Raw genomic sequence first — 26,032 nt, 5'->3', positions numbered from 1 at the left:
GATGGATTTCACACTGATTTTGTCATGAATTGAGATGTTCGGATACACCTGTGGAGCTAACTTTAATTCCGGTGTTTCAGACTCACCGATATTGGGATGCTTGAGCAGGCGGCAGATACGGGCTTCTCGTTCCAGCTTCTGGTGATCTGGGAAAACAATTGGATTCATCATGTAATGGAGAACTTGCAGATGGAGTAATTAAATGTGAAGTGCATTACTTTTTTTGAATGTTAACAAAGCTTAAATTAATATATTTCACAAATCTTTTATTTTATTTTATTTTAATTTAATGGATTTTGTGGAAGTTTAGCCACTATGAAATTAAGCTAATATAACATGAATTTGAAATCACAAGAATGAACCTCATTGGTTTTTAAGGGAAGCTCAAACGTTCTGCGTAACGCAAGAATGAACCTCATTGGTTCTTGCTGAAGCTCAAACGTGCTGCATAACGCAAGAATGAACCTCATTGGTTCTTGCTGAAGTTCAAATGTGCTGCATAACATGAGAATGAACCTCATTGGTTCTTGCTGAAGCTCAAACGTGCTGCATAACGCAAGAATGAACCTCATTGGTTCTCGCTGAAGCTCAAATGTGCTGCGTAACATGAGAATGAACCTCATTGGTTCTTGCTGGACCTCCAACGTGCTGCGTAACATGAGAATGAGGCCCTGTCCACACGAAGCCAGCGCTTTCCCAATCCGATCTTTTTTTTCCTCGTTTCAAGAAATATCTGCGTACAAAAACGGACTAAAAGCGATGTAGTTTGCATGCCAGGCCAGTGTGTGGCGCTGTAATTCTGCCACAGAAATACACTAAAAACGGAGAAGAAGAGTTGTGGCTAGCAGGGGTATAGCAGTGGTCGGAGGTGAGGCAAAATCTCACAATAAAATAATAAATACATTTGCTACTTAACAGATGTGTTTTATAAATGCCTACACCTACCCCAACCCAAAACGATCAAGTCTCATCAGAAGTTTTGGATTAAACCGCTCAATTCATATGGATTTGTTTTATGATCTCTTTACAAACTTTTTGAAGCGTCAGAGTGTCAGTTGTGTAGCTGTGTCAATGGAGGGACAGAGAGCTCTCAGATTTCATCAAAAAAAATCTTCATTTGTGTTCTTAAGATGAACGATAGTTACAGGTTTGGAACGACATGAGGGCGAGAATTTAATGAAATCATTTTTATTTTTAGGTGAAATAACCCTTTAACCTCAACATCAAGCTATTAACTAACCAACATATGCCATATTACTGGGTATGGCTTGACCAATTCCTACTCTACATTATTAACTGATCACAGACAATGTGACAATCATCCCACTAAAGCAGATCAGGGTGATTAACGAAAACTAAAACCGTAAAAGTAAAAAAAAAAATCCCACTGTAGATTATGCAGACTATGAGAAAAATTACACCGAAGCAAATATATACACGTCTAGTGTTGAACATGCTGAGTTGGCAGTATTTTATCTACAGGGGTTTGATCCGATCATGACAAGTGGTTATCATTATTATTTTCCCCCGCCCACACATGCTTTTACATCAGCGGAAAAGTCATTTCAGGGGCGGAGAAAATGCATATTGCATTATATGATCACATAAAAATCCCATATGCTATCCAAGCTACTTTCGTTAGGTTACTATAAGAAACATTTTAGTTATGGATGGTCTGTTTCGCAAAGTGACATTTTGATTTGCACATTTGACACAAACGTCCCGTGCCACAAAGAATACAGATCTACTGACCATGCTAAAGGTGTATGTCTGATTTCATGTTTAGAGGGCTAGATAATTGCTCGTAGTAAGTTGATCATTTCACTGTATTGTTATTGTTTTTTACAGATTGCAGTTCAGGCTGTTCTAATTTACCATAAAATTATACATCTATTAAACGGCCCGGGATGAGTGCGTGTTAAGTGCTAGCAATGAGCATGTGTTTTATAGTAAAGCATTCATATCATGGTGGTGGTGGTCTCATATCATGATAACTTGTCTGTATTCATGGTAAAACCTCTGATATTGTGCATCGAAGACATATTTATATCTGGTGGTCTAAAATGGGCTTATTTTACGGTGAGCCAAAATGTTGTTGATTTAAGCAATTTTCCCTTTTGTTTTAGTTAGTTCACCCAAAAATAAAAATGTGATGTTTAACTGCTTACCCCCAGTGCATCCAAGATGTAGGTGTTTGTTTCTTCAGTAAAACACAAATTAAGATTTTTTTAACTTCAACCGTTTCAGTCTGCCAGTTATAATGCATGTGAATGCCTAACAAATCTAAAAGAGTTAAAAAAAACATGCTCAGACAACATGCACAAAAACCCTGCTGCTCATGACGACACACTGATGTCTGAAGACACAAACTGATCGGTTTCTGTGAGAAACCGAACAGTATTTATGTAATTTTTTTACCTCATATCCAAACAAATCTAGTGTTCCCATCCGTCATTACTTCCATCTAGTAAGGTCAAACTGGCGTGATCATAGATATTATATATATTATATATCTCGTGAATCGCTGGATTCTTCATTAGTGTCTGTGCCGATTGGCCAAATGAAGAATCTACATAATATATGTCTATGATCGCGCCAATTTGACTTTACCAGTCGGAAGTAATAGTGGATAGGAACACTAAATGAGATTTGTCTGCATACGAGGTAAAAAAAAAAACTGAAAATATAAATACTGTTGTTCATTTTCAGTGAATCGATCTGCCAAACTGCTGAAATCACACGACATTGGTGATCCGATTCATTGATCGTTAATCTTTATTTGAGGTTTGAAAACAAACACAGAAGAGAAGACAATGCTGAATAAAGTCGTAGTTTTTGTTATTTTTTGACCAAAATGTATTTTCGATGTTTCAAGAGATTCTAATTTACCCACTGATGTCACATATGGACTACTGTGATGATGTTTTTATTCCCTTTCTGGACATGGACAGTATAGTGTGCTAAATATAAAATATCTTAAACTCTGTTATGAAGTTGAACAGAGGTCTTACGGGTGTGGAACGACATAGGGTTAGTTATTAATGACATCAATTAAATTTTTTGGTGAACTAACCCTTTAAGACATCAATGTCGTCACGAGCAGCAGGGCTCTTTGTGCATGTTGTCTAAGCATTCTCTTGACCAACCATTATCTTAAAAATAACTAATTTAAGTCGTGATGGCAGGATGAATGCATGATGTTAGGGTTTAAAAATAGAAAAATCACATTCATAATTAATCTTTTGAACAAAGCATTTTTTATAGTTCTGAAGGGCTATGACGGTTGTTTTCCTGCTCCAGTCACATTGGTTAAACCCTTTTAAAGTGCACTTTTAAAGCGGTCTGTACATCACTTCAAACACGACAGCAAAAGGTCACGCTCAGCATCATGCAGACCACAGGATCTACTGTAAACCACACGCCAACTGCCAACCAGCGGCTGAAGATCGTGCAGCCTCTTCTAGTTTGACTGTGGAGGACATTCTAGACTCGAACGAATCTGCGTGATACGGAGAGACAGACGCGCACAGCCGAGAGGCCTGGACCGCTCCGGCACACTCCTGCTGTCTGCCACGCATGAGTCATGGGGGAAGGAGGACAGCTGGGAAACAGGGCGCAGATCATCTCCAGCAATTCACGATTCAGTCCTGATAAACAGACCCGGCTGGCTGTCTATCATCCCAGCATCATTACGACAAATCATTTGTCAAAAAACTTTTTAACTGACGAAAATGAGACGATAGCAAAAAAATACAATAAAAATGTTGGACAAAAACCTATTGACATTTTCATCAACAAAAACGAGGTGAAAATGGAAAGAAAGGAAAGGACATTTATTTGTAAAGCGCTGATCTGCCAGCAGGACATAAGTTGGCATACACTTGCTGCATTTCTCATAAAATGTAAAAAAATAAAAATTAACGTCTGGTAGAATGAGAAGAGCAGACTTATAGATAAATCTGTGACGACGCGAAAGAGCTCAATTCAGTCGGTAAAGCAGCTTCTCATATTGAGCCTCAGTGTTGCGTATGTGTAAGAAAAATATCAATATATAAAACTTTACAAATTGTAATCTCCAGCCGCTAACTGTCGTACGCACGTTCCAGTGTATGACGTAGGTACAGAGGATAGAGCAACAAAAACTTTGTTCTCACAAGAGCTAGCATATTCTCACCGGAGCGCCCTACGTCACACACTGGAACGCCAGTCTCACATTGCAGTCCTTCTAATATGCTGATTTTGAGAAACATTTCTGATTATTATTGACGTTAAAAATTATGTTCAAAATATACTTTTGAACAGTAGTGCAAATAGCAGTAGAGCAACCCTCCCAAACACACCAAAACACACACCAAAACGCACACACACACACGCACGCACACACACGCACACACACGCACACACTAACAGCTCGAGAAGTTGTCACATCGAGCTGAGTGACTGGTGTGAAGCTGTGAGAATGCTGACACCCAAACACCACAAAACGCCTCGGCAGCAAAGCGCACCAGACCCTATCGAGAGAGAAAGACTCATCCAATCTGATCTCATCAGCAGACTACAGTAATGAACCAAACGCCAGTTACAGTAATCTGACCTGTTCACATCACTCACATTAGTTATGGGGATTAATAAAGATGCATGTTTTACAATATGAAGCATTTTATTTATTTCTCTCAAATTCACTTATGTTAGTCAAAAGCACTTACACATGTCTCTGTCTAACAATTAGAATTAAAGAGGTTGTTTTTGTTACTGTACCTCGAAGACTTACGCAATTTCCCGCTTAAATCCCATCATTATGTAAATTTACTCATGAAACGGCATTCCCAAGCCATTTTACCATAATGTGACATATTTCTGAGTGAAACAGGCTAGGGCTGCACAATTAGTGTGGGGAAAAACTATCTAAATGCATTTTTATTCTGATAAAAGTTGCAGATGCCGCATTTAAAAGGGGACCTATTATAGAAAATTCACTTTTATAAGGCGTTTGAACACAGATGTGTGTTCACAGTGTGTGTAAACAACCAGAAAAACCCCATCAATCATAATCAATCTCTCATAATGCGTGGTTAATATTTCCCTCGTGTGAGGAAGCCCAGCCCATGACTGTTGAAGATCTGTCCTTTTAGCATAGACACGCCCCCGAGTGAGAAGCAGAGACGCTATTTCTGTTTACTCACTGTATCAGTGCAAGAGTATTACAATGTTTGAAAAAAAACTCATCACAAATGTTCTGTTGATGGATGTACCAATGAACAGACTCCCGGCAACCGAGCCACTGTGGACACTGTGATTAAATTAATTTTTGAAGGCACTGGACAAAGAATGTCGGTAAATGTTATATGTTTGCGAAATCATTTTACACGACTGCTTCACCCAAGCTGTTTCTGAAAGATAGGTAAATACCAATGCTTCCAGAACAAGTAAGGACGGCACTTCATATTTTGTGTAGGGCCGGGACTCGATTAAAAAAATTAATCTAATTAATTAGAGGCTTTGTAATTATTTAATCGAAATGAATCGCATTTTAATTGCATATAAATATTTGACCTGAGAACAATGAGAAGTAATTTTTCACATGGATTTTGTGAAATTTCCCATCCACGGGGCCAAGCAAAGCGGTCTCATCAGCTTCTTCGTTCATGTTCACTATGGTTTGTTGTCGTGACTCGTGAGTTGTGAGCATAGGTTGTGAGCGCTAGTTGCTGTTTCAGTATCATCGGTCCGTCGAAACTCATTCATTAAAAAAACGTTCCGTGGTGCAAAAATAAGTGTGGTTAAAATTATGTTATTTATTTTTTATTTATTAATTAACATGTTAAAGTCCCGTAATTAATTAATCTTAATTAACGCGTTAAAGTCCCGGCCCTAATTTTGTGATTTCTTTGCAGCTTTCTAGAATGCAGTATGGCTAATATGGCTAAAGTTACCATAGTCTCTGACTGTATTCACAGAGACTAGAGCTATGTCGTTAGTTTTATCCCGAATACGTTCACTGTCTGCGTAATTCATAAACGCACATTTATTATGCATTATAGTCGGATGTTATATATAAACACCTATACAACAATTTATAGATTAACATGACTGTACATGCTAGTCGATGAGTTGATCAACAACTTAAAGGGCAAATTAAATGTTTTTTTGTTTTGTTTTGTTTGCTTTTAATTTTATCGTCAACTTATGATGGTTTGCGTGGTATTTACATTCAAAAACATCATAATGAATAAATATTAGGCTTTCTACTCTGGATATGAGCCTAGCACCTGAAACGCTTGGTTTTTATGAGCATGCCGCATTGAAGATTTTAAAGTAAAGTAAACTTCCAATGCCATGATAGGATAACAGTTTTGCAAATTATGATGAGTATTGAGTCCCCCGTCAGTACACGTGGGGAATTGTTTTGAAAACTTCCAATGTGGAAAAATAGCAACCATTATGATTCGCCCATACATGTTCGACCCAGAGTCTGATCCTGAGGCGCAGGCCAATGAACCAACAATACCTCAAATACAAAGGATACTCCAGCCTGTGACAGCGTTGTAAGTTATCGATAATTTTGTTTAGTTAGACACGTACACATAATCAGTAGATATCAAACGATCTGTAACAATGCAATACTCTTACATATAAAACACTTTTTTACTCACATAAGTGTGTTGCACCAATCAATAAAGCTGTGTCAATAAAAGCTTTTATTTGACTAACAAGGAAGTTTTCAGCTCTGAAACTTAAAGGATGTCCTTATATTACAAAGACCTTTTATAAAAGCGAGAGGAAAGACCACTTAAATGTATTTACTGCCATTCAGAAATGTCCAGGTGTAGTCTAAAAGTTGAAACCTATTCCCAAGTCTCTCCATCTGTGACCAACTCAGGTTCAAACATAAAAGTCTGCACTCCACAACTGGTTACTTCTGACATTTTGGCTGAGTGAAACTTGTTTTGTTGTTGAGTATCTGAAGCTTGTGTAAAGGAGCCGCTGGGAGGGAAGTGGGGAGCAGCAGGGGGACTCATTTGCATTTAAAGGGACACAAAAATGTTTTTCCTCTTACCCAAATTAGGGCAAATTTGACAAGCTGTAATAAATCATCTGAGGGGTATTTTGAGCTGAAACTTCACAGACAAATTCTGGGGACACCAGAGATTTATATAACATATGTCCCCTTTAAAATGTGAATAGAAAGGGGAAAAAAAGCTTCAGGTTTTTCTGTGTTCGGGAGCTGCACAGTTTGGTCATTTTTTCTCAAATCTTAATATTCTACTGTAAAGTAAAAAACAAACAAACAAACGTCACCAATAAAATCTGAAAACTGACTCATAAATCGTTTCTTAATGCTCAAATCAAGAAAAAAAAAAAATAATCAGGCTGGATCATTCAATGCTTGACAGCGGGCCAGTTTATAAGTGCTTCTCCCTACAAGTTCAGGAAGACATTTAGTTCAACAGTTAGTTACGTTTCCAAATGCAAGTTATAAAACAATCCAAACTTGAAGTGGACCAGCACTTACTTCACATAATCGTTCTGCCCTAAAAAGGAAAACTCAACAAGAAAAAAAAAGAATTTGATTATATTCATTGGGAAATTATTATTTATGAATTTAGCAGATACTTTTATCCAAAGCGACTTACAAATGAGAACCAATCCTTTACCATACATTAACATATTACAACAGAATGCATGGTACAACTAAATATACAACCAATTTTGATGCAAAAAAAATTGCCAAGAGGTAAATAAAAGATAATCTGCAATGTACACAGACCAACTGTATGCAATTTCAATGCAACTGTGCTCCACAGAAGCATGGCAGGATAATAGGCCTGTCAGAAACAATTACAGCTCAAACTATGTTTTTTCCAGTATTTATCCCAGCAGTAGGTTGCTATAATTGGAAACAATCACTGAGTCAATTGCCCCGATCAACCTAGTGGGTTCAGTCCTGCTAAATGCTCCAGAGCCGTGTGTGTGAGAGAGACACTCCGGGTAAATCCAGGTCAACTCCATGCTGCATTGCAGGTGCTGTGATCATGCACAAAATATTCACAGCAAATCACAACTTCCCAAAGAAGTTCTCTTTTCACATTTACAGGTCCTTAAAAGTGGAAGTCATAGTTAAAAAAAAACTTCTATAGTGCTGAACGGAAACTCCAACAAAAATCATTTTTGCTTTCTTATTTGATCCAAAAGCAAAAAATCCAAGACAACATTTATTTAATTTTTTCAAAAGAGGAAAAAAAATGAGATCTATTACAGCGGTCAGAAGAGAGAGAAAGATGACAATTTTCCAGTCACTCCCTCAGCCATTTTCAGCTCAAATCAGTAGTGTTGATTCAGTTCAGCTTAATACCTGTGTAAATGTTCATCAATTATGAAATGAGTTTCATTCTCATGAAACTCATATGAATTCATATGAATCAGCTCTACAGAAGACAATAGTGTCATTATTCAGGATTAATTCAGTTCAATAACTGCTGATGTAACAAATTAAATTAGAAGAGTCTATTCAGCTATAAAGCAGCTCTACACAAGTCTTTGAAACTCAGGTCAGTACAAGCTGTTTCCTCCAACTGTGTCAGTGCAAAAATAACACACAATATATAGTATTATAAATGTATATTAAAGGGGTGGATGCATGCAATTTCACTTTTTTAACTTTAGTTAGTGTGTAATGTTGCTGCTTGAGCATAAACAGTATCTGCAAAGTTACAGCGCTGAAAGTTCAATGCAAACGGAGATATTGTCTTTTAAAGTTATGGCAGTTTATTGCCTACAAAAACGGCCAGTTTGGACTACAGTGAGCTTCTTCCTGGGTTGGTGACATCATAAACCCTCGCTAGTCACCGCAGATGTGACTTCTGACCGTAATGAGAAGGGGCGTGGCGTTTCCGGACAACCTGTGCTTGGCACTTCAGCCAATAAAAATACAGGAAACTACATTTGGCCATCTAACCAATCTAAGACCATTGTGTTTTTTGGAGGGATTGGCTTCATAGAAGCAGGAAGCAAACGAGCCGTTCAAAGGTCAGTGGAGACAGAGATGTGGAATAAAGGTCAAATATAAGAAAAATATGGCATAAAAAAGAAGAATGGTCCCTCTTGTACACCACAGGAAACATGCACACGCACCCTCGGATCAGTCAGACGTAGTGGTGTACAAGAGGTAAAAACAATCTAAATACTGTTCGTTTTCTCACACAAACCGCTCGTTTTGTGTCTTAGGCCATGTATGCTCTTTGAGGTGGTGACCATAGACCTGCATTATGTGAGGCACAGAAAACAACGGTTTGACCTAAAATGATTAAAGTTGAAACTACTGGGGAAACAAATACTCCTACATCTCGGATGCCCATGAGGCAAGCTAAAACATATCAAAATTTAATTTCAAAGTGAACTATGCCTTCAAGACGTTATACTGCTCCCCAAAACACAACCAAGCCTAGAAAAAAAACACGGAACCACCCCTTTAAAGTCAGCATGAATCAAAATTGAATTTAGTTTTTTTAATGGAATATTGCACTATTTATTATAAATGATTTATCCATGCACGCCATTTGAAATGTGCCCTTATAATCTTTAATTCATCTTCCCCTCCCTCATCACTAGTCCGGTGGCATGTTTACTGGCGCGAGGGCGGGACAACCTGTCACTCGCATGAGATCGACCAATAAAAAAAACACAACCATCCAATCAATTTCCAACGGATCCAAATGCTCCAAGATTTTTCTTGTATAAGAAGCTGCTTTACTTGGATATATGTCACAATAGAGAAGAAAACTTTTGCTCTCGGGGTTCCCCTACAGTTGGGAAAAAATAACAACTACTGTCGTAAACTCTGTCATCCTACATCAGCGGATGTCATCGTGCGTGCATTTGTTGACATGACAACCATGATAGCCCTGAACTAGTGATGAGCGGGTCGTCTCAACCCGCGGACCCCGTATGTCTATTTAATAGTCGTGGGTGCGAGGCGGGCCAAATAATTTCATAAAAGCAGGACCCGCGGGTTGGTGCAGCACTAACAGTTCCCCTGAACACTGCAGGAGGAGTTCACATGCAGGTGTTCTTCTGGCGTCGCGTGTGAAATGTCTTCATTCCAGGTACAGTCAGTGGCATATGTTTCAGCATGTCATATGAATATTATTTCATGGGGTTTATTTTTTTCAAACGCCAAATAATCGCGATGCTCACCTTTACAAGCCAGCGTCATTATAGTAGCCTATAGTCTATTGGTTACCGTTTTACAGAATCTATATGATACTTCAGTTCAATGTTTGAGTGGTAGGTAATCACCATAACAAGCATGACAGTATCGGTCGGGCACGCCTCCTTCAGCTCACGCCAACGAACAAACGCTGGTCACATGTTGATCCTCGTCCTGCCTTTAACCCGATCACTTTTTTGTTTCCTCTTAATGCTTTCCTCCAACAAAACCTTTTCTTTCTTATTTGTCTGTGCTGCTTCGGACATGACTATTACATCCGACAAACAAAGTTGGGCTCGCACGTCCGAATTTAAGGAAGTGTGGGTGTTGGTGGAAGTGACGTATATGCCGTAAAGCAGTCGAATTCTGTAGTTCTTTTTGTTCTCGGGTTACTACCCGAAACCCGAAGTTTAAAAGTACGATTAAAAACAATACAGACCCCATCAAGCCAAGGCAGACGTGTCATTCAACCTATTGTAAGTCGATGTATCATCACAAGAGTCTTGAAAATATATTATGAAGGTTGAAAAGTTACCTAGTGCTGCTTTAATCTCTCTTTATTCTTTTGTAGTTAAGTTAGGCTATTGTTTAAAATTAGTTTATTTGTTCTAATTTTAATACTGTCTTTTTACTTGTATTTTTATGAAAATAAAAGTTTGCATTGCAGAAAAGTAGATTTTAGAAAGAAAATCGTAATCGGCTGGTCACACTAACAAATAAAAACTGAAATCGGAATTGGCCAAAAAAAAATGCAAACGGTGCATTTCTACTTCTTGAGGAAGGGAGCTGCATTGTCATTGGCTGCTCTCTGTGTCAATCACCCCACCATGACCCCACCCACTCACATTTGCTCCAGTTTCCACTTGCCACATTTTGCATGAACTCTTTCAGCACTAGCAGTTCACATGACGTATAAACCCTGTTTCCATTGCAAACCGCAGTAATATGAATACACTGAAAACGAATCATTGCATGGGCGTCAGTGAAGTGTCAGATGTGGTCACAAGCTGAGTCAAAACAACAGTAGCAATGACATGGCAGCAATCTGAAATCTTTCCACTTGAAGTGTGGCAAGGCTTTGTTCGAGGATGGCAGCAGAAGTGCAGCTCTCCAACCGTCAAACAAAAGCCCCTTGTGTTTGAGCACTTGAGAAGTGAAGCCCCTCCGCACCAGCGTGGGCGTGTGTTCGAGCATGTACGCGCGTGCGTATGTCTGCGCTCTGTGGGCAGACGAATCCCGTGCTCTTGGCATGTTGGCTGTCTGCGCCGTGCCAAACGGTCAGGCTGCCCGGTATGACCTGCAGACCGTATGATTGCCCTCGTGCGCCAACGCTTCCCAAAACACACGCACACACACGGGCCTGTTCACCCAAAATATCACACAGCACCACAACAAACACATCAACTACAAGCGCTGACATCTTTATATTCGCCAAGACATTTAAACTCATCCATGCAACCATAATTCATGTAGTATTGCAAATCTGTGGTAACCAATGTCACTGAAAAAAGCCAGAAAGATTCTGAAGCTTATTCACTGGTTAAAGGAGATTATGTTTTCATTTGCAATGTTTGTACTACAGTACAGAAGATACACATTGAAATGTTAAGAGACAGTAAGATTTTTTATGCATAAAATGCATTGATCAAAAGTGACAGTAAAGGCGTTTGTTACAAAATATTTATATTTCAAATAAATGCTGTTCTTTTGAACTTTCTTTTCATCAAATCATCCTGAAAAAGAAAATGTATCACAATATTCCCCCCCAAAAAAAGCAGCAAAAATGTGTTCAACATTGATAATAAGAAATATTTCCTGAGCAACACATCATCATATCAGAATGATTTCTAAAGGATCATGTGACACTGAAGACTGCAGTAATGATGCTGAAATTACAGCTTTGATCACAGGAATAAATTACATTTTAAAATATATTCAAAAAGAAGAGTTATTTTAAATTGTAATATTATTTCACTATATTTCTGTTTTTACTGATCAAATAAGTGCAGCCGTGGTGAGCAGAAGAGACTTTTTAAAAACTTGAAGTGTACTCCGAGTATATGAATATTTAATATTTTGATGATTTTAATGCAAATAAATTGGATTTTTATGCAAGAGAAAATATACATTTCTCACATCGAAAATTATTTCAAGCTGTTTGCTTGAAACAAACCCAGAATTGTAAGCCATGTCATAGCACAATACATAAATATTAATGTACGAATCAATTACCTTTAAAAGACTGAAAACTATCCACAGGGTTTTTTTTGCCATATCACCCAGCTCCAAGTGCAAACCAACCCCCTTTTCCCTGCCAAAAAACATTTTCCAGCAGTCATGATTTACCTCTTGCCGAGAGCTTTTTGGTGTTGATGATTTTGGCAGCATGCTCTTGGCCCGTGCACAGCTTGACACAGCGTCGGACGACTGAGAAGGCCCCCCTGAAGAAACAGACAAGAGAGAAACACAACGGCTCAGAAGATCTGCAGAGACACCGCTGAACTTGAAGAAATCACAGACCTGTTCAAAACCCTTCAGATTTTGCTTAAAGGGGTGATGAATTGAGAAATCAAGTTGAGCCTTTGATATATAAAAGGTCATGGTAATATAAGAATATCCTGTAGGTTTCAGAGCTGAAAACTTGTTTGTTAGTAAAAGAAAAGCTTTTACAGACACCAGGCCCAGAAAACGAGGCTCTCAAATCAATGACGTATTAGAAGGAAACGCCGCCTCTGTGTGTACGAAGCTAAATGGATCACGTTACTGAGCAATAAACATGCCGAAGATAGCAAAATAATAGTTTTTAAACAAGTCTTAGGTCGATACTGGATTTGCAGACATATTGAGACTAAAACACAATGCTGTGCCTTCTATATTGGACATGACAGGAATGGTGCAACACACTTATGTAACTAAAACATGTTTTTTATATGAGATAGTTTTGCATTGTTACAGATCAAATTGATTATGTGTGACGTGTCTAACATAGCCTACCATAGCACGCTGTCACAGGCTGGAGAATCCCTTATTTGTTGGTTCATTGCGATTCGAGATCAGACTCCCAGGACTCGCAAAGCCAAACGTCCCAGGGTTATGTGCCCTAAGTTTCCCAGATGGGCTACCAACTAGGGCTGGGTAAAAATATGGATTTCTCAATTTTATTCGATTTTCACTTTTTCCAAAAAATATTGATTCTTAAATCCCAAGAATTGATTAGTCATCCTGTTTTCAGTTAATGAATGAAATAAACACTGTAGCGCCTCCATCCAATAAATAGCAATAATCTTTGTGCTTTATTACTATTGATATGAAACAAAGTCTTAGATTTTAAATTACGTCAATTTTTTTATTTATTTTTTTACAAAATTCAAAAATAGAAATACCATTTTGCCGCTGTGACGCGAGATCACTCTGCCACAGCTCAGCTCAAGAGAACCGGCAGCACAGAGCGCACAACAGATCTTCTCTTCCGCCTTAATACAACTTCCAGCGCAAAATAAAGATGAATGAGCATCTGAAAGTGTGTTAAAAGACACAGGACAACTTACCGAAATCAGTATCATGTCACAAATCACAGCTCAATCAGTGTTTCAACCGCAGAAAGACGTAGGATAAGTTAAAATGGCTTGTAAACAACGTCACGTCACAACATTTACCTCAGAAAAAACATATCCAGTCCATAAACTCATTAGTCAGCTAGAAAAAAGGAGTATTTTCCTTATTATATGAACCACATAGGCTATTCATTGTCATTTTTAATGTTCTTTAGTATTTAATGCATGTATCTGGCATGTTTTGCCACCCACCATTTAAATGTTTATATTTCAAAAAATTAATTGGAGTAGAAATATGATTATGTAATTGAAAAGGTAATATTACAACTTTATTATTATTTAAAACATAATTTAGTATAATTGAAGTGTTTGTACACAAATCAGTAAATTTTTACCTTCAATATAGTAGGCTAATGTAGAACTGACTCCCATATTACCATATTAGTTCAGAGATTTGTTTTCCTTGCGAAAATTTGCCATGTATTGCACCTGATATATATCCAACATAATCAATATTGATTTGAATCTAATCGAAAGCTTTTGAATAGAAATTGAATCGAATTGTGAAATTTGTGTCATTACCCAGCCCTATACGTTTACTTACCTGGTGGCTAGACTGGCTACCTCATATGTTCAGTGTCAAGCTAAAAAATCTGTCAAAGAAAGGCCACTTGCTGCACTTTTTAAAATGTCATTGTTATACTGTACTTTATCTACTTTTCAAAGGCTTGTAAGCTACAGTTGGCACTGTTTCAATACATGGAACTAATTTTCTCAACACATCTTTGATTCATTTTGTCCAGCATTTGCAAACTGTCGACTCTCTGTCCAGTCAGAAACACATATATTGTGTAATTGATGTTCGTGTAGTTTTCAGTTCAATTAATTAAATCCAAGTAAACGGTTCCATTAACTCACAAGATGTCACCAAAATCACGCTGCCCCCTTTAAATGTTTCAGAAATGTATGTAAGTGTACCGAATTATATTGAATCGTATCGTTGGCTCAATATCGCAATAGATATAATATATATATATAAATAAATATATACATATACCGTATGGTGAGCTGAATTTATCGCTACAGCCCTACTACCAACACATGTCAGGAATCTTAAAAAGTGAAATAACATTCATTTCTTGATCTCCGTTGTGTTTGAAGAGCTTGTGTGTATGGTTCGCACTTATATCCACCGACCGGGCGGGCAAAAAAAATAAAAATAAAAATAAAATCACAGGTGGATAAGAGATAAATAAATGTGTTTGTTTGATAAGTACGTATTGAGACTGAGCCCCGTCCGAGAATTATTCCGGCCGCTTTTAAAACAATCCCTCCCTCATATGAAGGGAGCTGAAGCTCATTAAACATGCAAATCTTCTCCAATCCTAGCCTTACTAGCTAGCGTTTACTTCTACCTATCAGTCTTCAGTGCGACACACCCATCCAAACAGAGCGTTTTGGAGAGAGCCTCAAAACCAGTGCAGAAAATAGCCTGTTACTTATTAGTTATGATGTTTTTGAAAGTAAAAACCATGCGAACGTCATAAATTGACCTCAGATAACAGTATACTTTTTTTTTAAAGCCAGTTCATGACACCTTTAAAGGATCAATTCTGTCCACAAAAGCTATAATGCATTTTAACATGCTCATCTTTCTTTAGTGTGTAATGTTGCAGTTTGAGCATCAAAAAGATGTAAAGCACAAAGTCCCTCCAGTGGCAGTTCTTCTCTATATCAGTGTCGAACTCCTCGAAATCCTCTTTAGCTGCAATATTTGCGCAGAAATTTGTCAACCAGTAGAGATTTTGGACTAACTTTTCTATAGCGGTAACGCGAAGGTGACCAGATTTCTGAAATGGAAACTGGGGACATTTCCTATTTGAGTGGTCAAAATATCCCTGAAAAAGGTATTATTTATTAATTTAAAAACAAAGACAATTCATTTGAATGCTTTAATTCTTGTTTTGAATGTTTGAACAAATTATTAGGATTTTTGGTCTGGGTTTAATACAATTTATTTTTGCCCATCCGCAATAAATAAATAAATAATTCAAACAATGAAAAATGTTAATAGTAACCATTGTAAATAGCAAGCAGTTCAAAACAATATTATAACACAATTATGACTTTACAAAAACATAAATAAAATAACAAATATATGAAGAATACCAATATTTTAACATTTTATACTGCATTTAATATTTTCATTTTTAAAAGCTTTACCGAAATTACATTTTTTAAAAACTTCAAACGTGTTGTTACATATGTGCTTGAAAATGACTTAATTGGGATTGTTATTTTGCATTATTTTAAGCAGAACGCACGTGTATTCCGCTAATGTATTTACTGCAAGAGTAATTGTTTAGTTTTTTTATATATACACGTGTAGTTAAAGGAACACTCCATTGTTTATAGAAATAGGGGTTATTCAACTTCTTTCCTACATTTAGATATGTGGGCAAATGCATTTTTGTCTCAGTGCATGCTTTGTTTTGAATCCTATGTTGCCAGCTAGCATGTCCTGAGTAAAAGTGATCCAAAAACAAAACCAAAAAACACCTACTTCTTGTGACCTGCGTATTCACAACGAGTACAAATAGCAATGCAGCATTTGCATCTTGACTTGGGACTATATTATGGGGAAGCACAGGTGAAGCACTTTACTTGGGCGCAGATATCACGGCTCTCATCCTCACGTCCTCCGGCTGCGATCGTAATGTGTTGCGTGATATCTCTAAGCCCAAGTAGCAGTGCTTCGTATGCTAATGTATGTATGTTAGTATGCTAACGCTAATCGAACAATAAAAAGAGAAAAATCACTCACTGCTCTTGACTGAATCACTTTTTTAATTTTAATAAGAATACATGTATATTTGATATACACAGTTTTTATTCATTTGATTAGTTTGTGCATTTTATGTTGTATTTCTAGTGCTTGCAGTTTTTCAGGTCTATTTCATTAGTGTCTTTGTTCTATTGTAATTTGTTTTCTTTGCTCTTTCTCTATCAGTTTTTTTAGGCTAGCATTTGTCTTTTAAATGATATTGAAAATGGTGATAAGAATTATGAAATTTTAAATGGTATCAAATATTTGTATCATAAAAAACGTATTTAAAGAAAATATAACCATATTGTGAAGTATATTGTTTAGGGCTGGGTAAAAAAATATTGATTCCTCGATTGTAATCTATGCTATTTTTTACAATTCTTAAATCCCAAGAATTGATTAGTCTATGCTTTCAGTTGTTGATGAATGAACGGAACATTGTAGCGCGCCTCCCATTTAATAAATCTCAATAATCTTTGTGCTTACTGTTACTTTTGATATGAAACAAAAAGATGACAATAAAACAGCCTGTAACCAATGTCATGTAACGTCACATTTACTTCAGGAAAGCCATATCCAGTGACCATAAACCTGTTAGCCCGATAGAAAAACGAGAGGAGCATTTTGATAAATATATGCACCACACTTTCATTATAATTTTTAATGTTCTTCAATATTAAATGCGTGTTTGAATAAATAAGTTAAAAAAAATGTATGGCAACCTCCATTTAAATGTTTACATTTCATAAAACGCATAGCAGTGTAAATATGATTACATAATTGTAAAGTTATTATAACTTTATTACTATAAAAAAATCCTTGAGTCTAATTTAAGTGTTTTTATACGAATACGTTAAAGCTGCAGTCCGTAGCTTTTTGCGGAAGAACACTGCAGCCGGAGCTGCTTCTCTCAGTTTACATCTATGCCGAGTCACGCAGGGACTGTGCTCCTCCGCAGCGGTTCCTACCAAACCGAACTGAAATAGTCCCAATATAAACGCTTATTAAAAGTGTACCATAATGATTGAGGGTGGTACAAAAACAGTTTGGAAAATGGATTCATGTTGTACATTCTCATTATATAATTTTTGTAAATCTTGAAAACAAAAGGTTACGGGCAGCAGCTTTAATTTTAACCTTCAGTATTATAGCAGTACTAACAGACACCTATGTACAGTTTATAGCATTAGTGAAAATTTGCTGTAACTGATATATATCCAACAATCTATATTAATTCAGAATCGAAACAAAAGCTTGTGAATAGAAATCAAATCGAGAAATGTGTCCTCTAATATCATTACTGTGAAATAAAATTACTCATGATATAAGTTTATTTTGGTTATATCACCCACCCCTACGTCACAATATTCCTCGTTTAAATAATTCCCATCTCCGGCAAAGGGGCGGGGCTGGTTGAGTTTGTAAGTAGTGTGTTGAAACTCTCGGTTATGGTAAGAGTGGTTGTCCAATCACAACACACTCACTGAACCAGCTGGCCAATCAGAGCACTGTGCTTTTTCTGAAGGAGGCCTTCTACACTGTAAAAAAATTTTGGTTGGTTTTTGTTGGTTTAACTTAAAAAAGTAAGTAACCTGGTTGCCTTAAAATTTTGAGTTTATTGAAATTAAAAATTTGAGTTGATACAATGAAGGAAATTTGTTTAATAAATAGAAACTCAAAATATTTTTGTATCTGAACCACATAAAAAAATGGATAAATCATGAAAATAGCACTATTTGGCATGTTTCACTGCATCATCAGAAATAAAACACACACAATTACCCAATATGCTTACAAAATATTTTAATAATATTTTAATAAAGGTTGTCGAATCTCAAAAAATGTTCATTGATTTAACTCAAAATTTCAATTTCAATGAACTCAAAATTTTAAGGCAATTTTTTACAGTGTAGTCACAGGAACTAAACAGCGTTACTGACAGATTAGGAAGAGATTGCTGCAACAACGTAGCCTGACAAGCCAGACCCACATCAAGATGTTTGGTCTGGAAACTCACCATTGACAGGGCTCAATCCAAGGGGCGGGATAAACGGTTGTCTTTCAAACTCCCTCTGCACGCGATAGGATAGCGCTACACCAACCGGAGCAACGACGGTGAAGGGGAGCTCGCTGACTGATTAAACATTCGCCGTATCCGGTCGGCTAAACTCCGAACACATCTTCCCTTTTTAAGAATGACTTCAGTGCCGCTCTTTGTTCTTTTCTCAGAGGAAAGCTTGACTCCATGTCTTCCGGAGGCGCGAGCAGAGCTGATTCGAAAGACCGCCGCCGTTCGCCAGTTTCTGTGTTTACTAGAAGACTGTGTTACTAGAAGCACGCAAACGCAACTCGGCCGTCGTCATTATGGCCCCGCCCGCCGACTCTATAGCTTACACGATGTGATTGGGCCGTCCAGATTCTGAGGAATACAGCTCAGATCGGAATTGAGAGTTGCTAGACCACACTTGGGGGCAAATTAAATTTGCTGCCGCTAGGGTGCGTCTAGATTTCTAGGCTAGCAACAACGTCAAATATGCAACAAAAATATGCTGTTTTTTGAACATTCAAACATGAAAACCTATTCTAACTGAGCCCCAAACAACTGTTATGCACACATTTACGTCTTTACCAAAAGCATCAACAGAGCCAGATAATAAATTAAAACACAACAAGCGGGTGTTTGATGCACAATTATTCATGATATTCACACGGGAACAAAATGTAGAGCGCACACTGTCTATCAAGAGCCTTTTTGGGTCTATTTTCAGAAAGACCTGCGTTATAAAAATCACTTGAGACAGTCATGATAATGGTCTGATGTCATTCCTTAGCAGCTAATTTTAGCGCACCTTGTTACAGTTACACAACACACTTCGAATGTCTCAAGCAGAAGCTCTGAACAGACCAAGTCGGATCCGTGACTTCCCGCCCCTCACCGACAGGCTCAAATGCCCTTGGAAACATCCATGTGATGATAACATGTGATAAAAACAGACCATATGCCCCTCTGTGACCTCAGGCAAATCACCTGCGCACGATTCGCTTGGCTAGAGCACTAGAAGAAACGAAGGCTGGGTGAATTTGGGCATCATTAGACACAGATCGTCCATTCGATACATGTAAATGTCAGTAAAAAAGATTTTACCATGACTTTTTGGATATGGCAGCATGGGAATACTTAGTTGTTGGAAATTTTCCATATAAATTAGAGATGAATATTCAAATTCTGACTGATACCTATAAGCCTATAATCATTTAATGTTTTGAATGGTAACTGATTGAACATTTGTATAAAATTCTATAATATTCTGAGTAAATAAGTGAAAAATACAACACTAAAAAGGAAAAATCAATCATTTTAAATGCTAAAAGTTAATGTATTTATTTTAATATTTGCTAATTACATCTAACAGTTTTTGCGTTTTAAAATAGTAACTTTATATGAGTGCAACTAAATATCAAATATTGGCCAATATACTGTATATACAATATCTATCAGCAACACAGATACTATTTTTTTAATTAGCTGATATACTTTGTATCCCAGATCTAAATACAATTTTATTTGCATAAGGTGATTACATACAATGGTATTACTGAACCATGGTGCTTTTGCAGTAAGGTCAATGTATTGTGTTAATTTACAAAAAATGAAAATTATCCCATAATTACTTGCCCTCTAGGTGCCCTAGAATGAAAAATTGAATTAACCTTGCCATAGTGAAATAATAAGAGTTCAGTACATGGACATCACATACTGTGAGTCTCAAACACCATTGCCTCCTACTTCTTATGTCAATCTCGTGAATCAAAAACACCACGGAGAAATACGTGATTCTTTACATAAACACAACCGTGATGCAAGCGTTGGGGATCATTTATATGCACGCCCCCAACATTTGCATCTGTCCAAACATGTTCATTGTCAGGCGGAACTGACGGTAACTGGGACTGCAGGTAAACAAGACAGTGGAGGATAGCAAAAACGGCTCTCATGACACGGCATGTTCAGGCTGTGCTGGGGACGTGAGGACTTTTCATATGTCAACAGTCCTCGTTGAGGTTTATTATAATCGGATACCATTTATTTCAAAATTGTTCGCTCGTTTGGCCCATTTCAAGCAAGCTTCGCTCAGCGTCTTAAACTGAAGAAAGGGGCTAACTGTATTCCTGCAAGCAGTAAGTCATTTATCCACTTATTGACCGTTTAAACAATTTCTGATTAAATTGAAAGTTTCTTAGAGAGACCGCATCGTCTAGATAACGCAAGATGCTAGTACAGTAACAATAGGAAACTCCAAGTACCATACAAAACTAAATAGTGTATCTAAAGGTAATATTAGGACAAAGGGTAATATTATTTTGTATTACAAAATACAACCATAGATACGTTGCTTACAGATCATTCACTCAATCCTTCTAGCAAACGTCACCTTTTCCACCATATAAGTTAAAACGACAGTCATTTGACAAGGCTATTAATTTTGTAAAAATATAAGTTATATATTTATATTTTTGAGAACTGAAGTAGGCCTATGTTGTTTTTGCACGCTTGTATTAAGAGTACATCACAGTCACTACGTAGCCTACACTGTGACTAACATTATATAAACATGCAATATCACTGACAAAAAAAGACAAGTCTAAAATGTCGACTGAATGACACTTTAAGCAGAACATCTCAAATGGAGATTGCTGAAATGCAGCTTACTTGTTTATTGGTGTTTTCAGATCATCCGCGCGCGAGAGAGAGCTTGCGTGCATTTGGTTGCCAGATTGGACATGTTTAGGTAAAACACCGGATAGTATATGTTTTTTTCACAGAAAAGCTCTGTTTGGGGGATTTAAATTACTGAAATCTGGCAACAATAGAGCTCGCGTGCATTTCTCGTGCGCAGATGATCTGAAAACACCAATAAACAAGTAAGCTGCATTTTATCAATCTCCATTTGAGATGTTCTGCTTAAAGTGTCATTAAGTCGGTCTGTGTTCTGTCAGGACGTTCAGGAGTCAAGAGCCGCTTCGCTGAACTGCTGTGAGCTGCTGAAATAAGCCAATCAGAGCAGAGCTTGGAAGAGCCAGAATATTTAAACTCTAATTTTATTCGTCTGAATAATGAAAGTCTAATACATATGACTTGAGGGTGAGTGAATCATAGGGTATTTTTCATTTTTGGGTGAACTATCCCTTTCACATGAGCACATAAACATATATATTCATATTGTAATGTAGTGATTTTATGATATATCACATTGCACTATTTAAGTTAAAGAGAGTAAATAACAAGCATTTACATTGCTAAAATTATTTTAATTTTGCATAATATTTACTAAAACAATTATGTTATGATTTACTTATAGGTAAATGATCTCGGGTTTGTTAAAATAGAGGTCCAATGACACTTGTTGACCAAAATGAAAAATGTATCAGCCAATGAGATAATTAGAAAAACCCAAATACCAATATACTCATCAACCAGTAATATCATGTATTATAATTAGCTACATGAAATATTGTTTGTCAGCGTGAGGAAAACACCACGTGTTGTCTTTCATTCCAAGAAGAAGAATTCTTCAACTTCTCAACTAATAAAGCAAAAGGTCAAAAGGTGTCAGAAGCATGAGCCGTCCACCTTTGACCGGCGCCTTCATTAGTCTCAGCGGAGACGTTGAGCTGATTTAGTGCTGTCGACCTGTCAGGAAGACCAAACCACTGAGCTGTGGGCTGCTGAGGTGTTCAGGTTAAACTGGCAAACAGCAGCACAAACAACAGCCAAAAACACAGTCACGCCACTAAATAGAACTACATTTAATTCAATAAATATATTATATCTCAATACAGCTGATTAAGAGAAAAAAATGAAGAGACCACTTAACATTGAAAAATCAATAAATATAAATATACATATAAAATAGATTTACTAACCTCCAAACTTAAGAAATATTTCTTGATCAACAATTTAGCATATCAGAATGATTTATGAAGGCTCATGTGAAAAGTTTGATTAAATCAAATATGTTAAATACGAGGGGAGAACAACGCAATAAACTGGTTTAAAGGGTTAGTTTGTAACCCTAAGTAATGGATGTCATTAATGACTCACCCACACCCGTACGACCTCCGTTCATCTTCAGAACACAGTTTAAGATATTTTATATTTAGTCCGAGAGCGTATGCAGTCTATGCACACTATACTGTCCATGTCCAGAAAGGGAATAAAAACATCATCACAGTAGTCCATGTGTGACATCAGTTAGTTCATTAGAATCTCTTGAAGCATCGAAAATACATTTTGGTCCAAAAATAACAAAAACTACGACTTTATTCAGCATTGACTTCTCTTCCGGGTATATTTTTAAACCTCAAATAACAATTCAAACGGTAATCAGTGGATTGATTCATGATTCGGATCGCGTGTCAAACTCCTGAAATCACGTGACATTGGCAAACCGAATCATTGAATCAATCTGCTGATTCATTACCGTTTGAATCTTTATTTGAAGACTGAAAACAAACCAGGAAGAGAAGACAATGCTGAATAAAGTCGTAGTTTTTGATAATGATTTATTCCCTTTCTGGACATGGACAGTATAGTGATACACTTGCATACGCTCTCTGAATAATATAAAATATCTTAAACTGTGTTCTGAAGATGAACGGAGGTCTTACGGGTGTGGAACGACATTAGGGTGAGGAGTTAATGACATAAATTTCATTTTTGTCTGATAACCTGTCCAAAAATTATGTCAGCACAATTTCAATGCGTTATCACAAATAAAACTGTTGACTCAAAGCAAAACTACGCAATATGCCCACAAAACCTTTAAAACATTTTTTATATTTTAATAAAGGGAGAATATATATTTTTCATCACTTTTGGCCACTACTGTAAACATGCCATGTACAAATATCTAGAAAAAAGAAAGTTAAGTAAAGGCTAAAATGCATGTCAGCACCACAAACTGAGGATGTGGCCAAATATTCGGCTAAGAAGACCTGTTGAAAAAAAAAAAAAAAAAAACAATCACACATATAAAACATTTCATAAGTTCTCATTGCCTGTTTCTCCTCAGTGAGAGAATATATGTTAAAACGAACTGAAAATGAAACCTTCAGAGCATTTACAAAAAAAGAGAAGTTAAAAAGTTTCTCAAAGAAATCCGTCTGCTACTATTTATGTGTTGTTATAACTGTGGGTGATACACACACACGCCCGTTTAATAATTCAGAAAACTGTGCAAAAGAAACGCAATACTGACTGACTGGAGGAGGAGGGGGGCTGAGAGAGTAAAATGATTTCCTAACGTCAGGCCGCAGGCATGTCACACACACACACACACACACACACGCAGAGAGAGAGAGATTACAGACAGCAAACAGCCGTCCGGACAGCTCTCACAGCTCCAAATGTCACCGGACAGAGAACGTTACAGTGTAGCGACCCTTCACTGCTGCTCACAGTTTATGATACATTGTAACAGATGAATCTTAATACACCCTTCATTCATTATGTGAAGATACAATATAGCGACCTATTGACCTGATTAAACTCTCAAACATAAATCACCCTGAATTTTTTCTTTAAAAACTCAACAGCTGATAATCATGATCAGATATATACGATAGTCTCACTGTAATATTTCCTGACAGCTCCTCTGGGTACTCTGCATGAAATGGGGCCACAATATCCTCGTGTTTTTTTTATCAGTATAGTTAAATACTCACATGCATGTGTATTAAACACTCCCCCATGCATTCTACATCCAACACTGCATCAAAGGGGCAGCAAACATGCAATATCCTCAACATTTAGTTCTGACTGTTTATATTTATGATTTGAATCAATACACTCACAACAGCAGATCAATAGTAAACGCATTTCAATGCACTCTTTTGCGTTCTGCATATCAAATGCAGCAAAAACAGTCTCAGAATTAACACCAGACTGCTAATCTTCGTGATCAGAGACTGTATGAATATAAATATTCACTGTAACATGCATGCACAGTGGTGGGTGTATTTAAACTATACTCCCCTCTAATGGTTCCTGACAGCTCCTAAGCATTCTGCATGAAATGCACCAGAGGGGCCACAAAACATGCAATATTCTCATAATAAACCTCTTGGCCGCTTATATTTGCGCGCAGACAGTTTTAAATACACACAGTAGTGGGAGTATTTGAATGCAACTCCCTGTAATGTTTTCTGACAGCTCTTTTGTGCATTCTGCACAACATGCATCGAGTTCAAATGTGCCAAAACCATGCAAAACGACGCTCTGACCGCCGTGTAGACTACATATACAAGCGTTCACTTAAACATGCATAATAACAGTATCTAACGTTAAATGCAACGCCGCTCTATGTTTCCCGACAGATACTCATTGCATTTCAAACCTATCCTTATAACAATCACCAGAGTGCTCTTGTTTATCATAATTGACTCTAATTGGTTAAAGAGTAGTGATAGTATTTAAACTCAAGTCTCTGTAATGTTTTCTGACAACTCCTCTGGGATTTAGCATACCAGTTTGCGTTTAATAAATGTATGGCATCAATATAAGACACTCGGCTTATGCACAAACACTAGCAGAGAAAGCAAATCTTACTTTCCAAGTTCTTCGTACAGCTGGTACTCGTCGGTGAAGCGCGTGCAAGTTGTCGTTGCCATTTCTCAGCCCTCAGCGTTCGCGGCGATATCCGAGGTGTCTTCCAGCACGATTACGCTTCTGTGCCTTCGACTTGCGGGATTTTGAGGGCAAAACTTGAACGTGGGTATGGACTCGAGGGAGGGAGAGGTTCGCCGACGAGCAGGCTCGACCGCTTTACCGACCTCTCACCGAATGCGCCGTTTAACTGCAGTGCACTTGTTTTCCGCTGTGTGAGAGACGCGCGCTGTCACCGCCGGAGGGCGCAGCGGAGCTTCTGCTCGTGGCGATACACCTGCAACAACTTTTTAGTAGGTGTGTGTAGAGGTGACATCATTATGAAACCGTTAACACATTTAGAAATTATTTTTCTTAAATTTAACTGTCCAAATGTATTGTAAATTCGACGCTTTGTGGGACAAATACTGCACATACCACAGTTAAAATATACGAAGCTCATTCAATATATTTTATTTTGACTCAATGTAAACGTCTGAAAATATAAAACACATTTTTGTTTATATTGTATAAGTGTGGTACATTATCTAGACATCACTTAATAAATACCAGTCAAACATTACTATTATTAATGTTTTAGGGGGGAAATAGTCTGCATTTATGCGATCAAAAAATGTTAATATTGTGAAATATTATTATAATTTAAAATAATGTTTTTCTATTTTAATATACTTTAAAAAAAAAAAATTCTGAGATCAAAGCTGAATTTTTAGCTTCATTACTCCAGTCTTCAGTGTTACATGTTCCTTCAGAAATCATTATCATTTCATTTATTATCA

The 26,032-nt window shown here is 37.2% G+C and overlaps 1 protein-coding gene across 22 annotated transcripts in view; it reads right to left on the bottom strand.

Moving 5' to 3' along the window:
- LOC137063022 (calcium/calmodulin-dependent protein kinase type II subunit beta) overlaps positions 1-25,506 on the bottom strand; it is a 96,572-nt gene extending 71,066 nt beyond the window's left edge. For 8 of the 22 annotated variants that reach the window (XM_067434015.1, XM_067434007.1, XM_067434011.1 and 5 more), the window contains exons 1-3: positions 25,197-25,501; positions 12,554-12,648; positions 87-146 (exon numbers count right to left, since the gene is read on the bottom strand). In XM_067434015.1, the coding sequence (XP_067290116.1) occupies positions 87-146; positions 12,554-12,648; positions 25,197-25,258 (217 nt within the window). In that variant the 5' untranslated portion in view covers positions 25,259-25,501. Of the gene's footprint in view, positions 1-86; positions 147-12,553; positions 12,649-25,196 lie in introns of all 22 variants that reach the window. The other 14 variants (XM_067434017.1, XM_067434004.1, XM_067434010.1 and 11 more) reach the window with 6 other exon arrangements.
- Positions 25,507-26,032: the final 526 nt, after the last annotated feature.

This window comes from Pseudorasbora parva, chromosome 23 (assembly GCF_024679245.1).
Source record: "Pseudorasbora parva isolate DD20220531a chromosome 23, ASM2467924v1, whole genome shotgun sequence".
Lineage (NCBI taxonomy): Eukaryota > Metazoa > Chordata > Actinopteri > Cypriniformes > Gobionidae > Pseudorasbora > Pseudorasbora parva.
The sequence above is the reverse complement of the archived record's forward strand: the minus strand, read 5'-3'. Positions and strand labels throughout refer to the sequence as shown.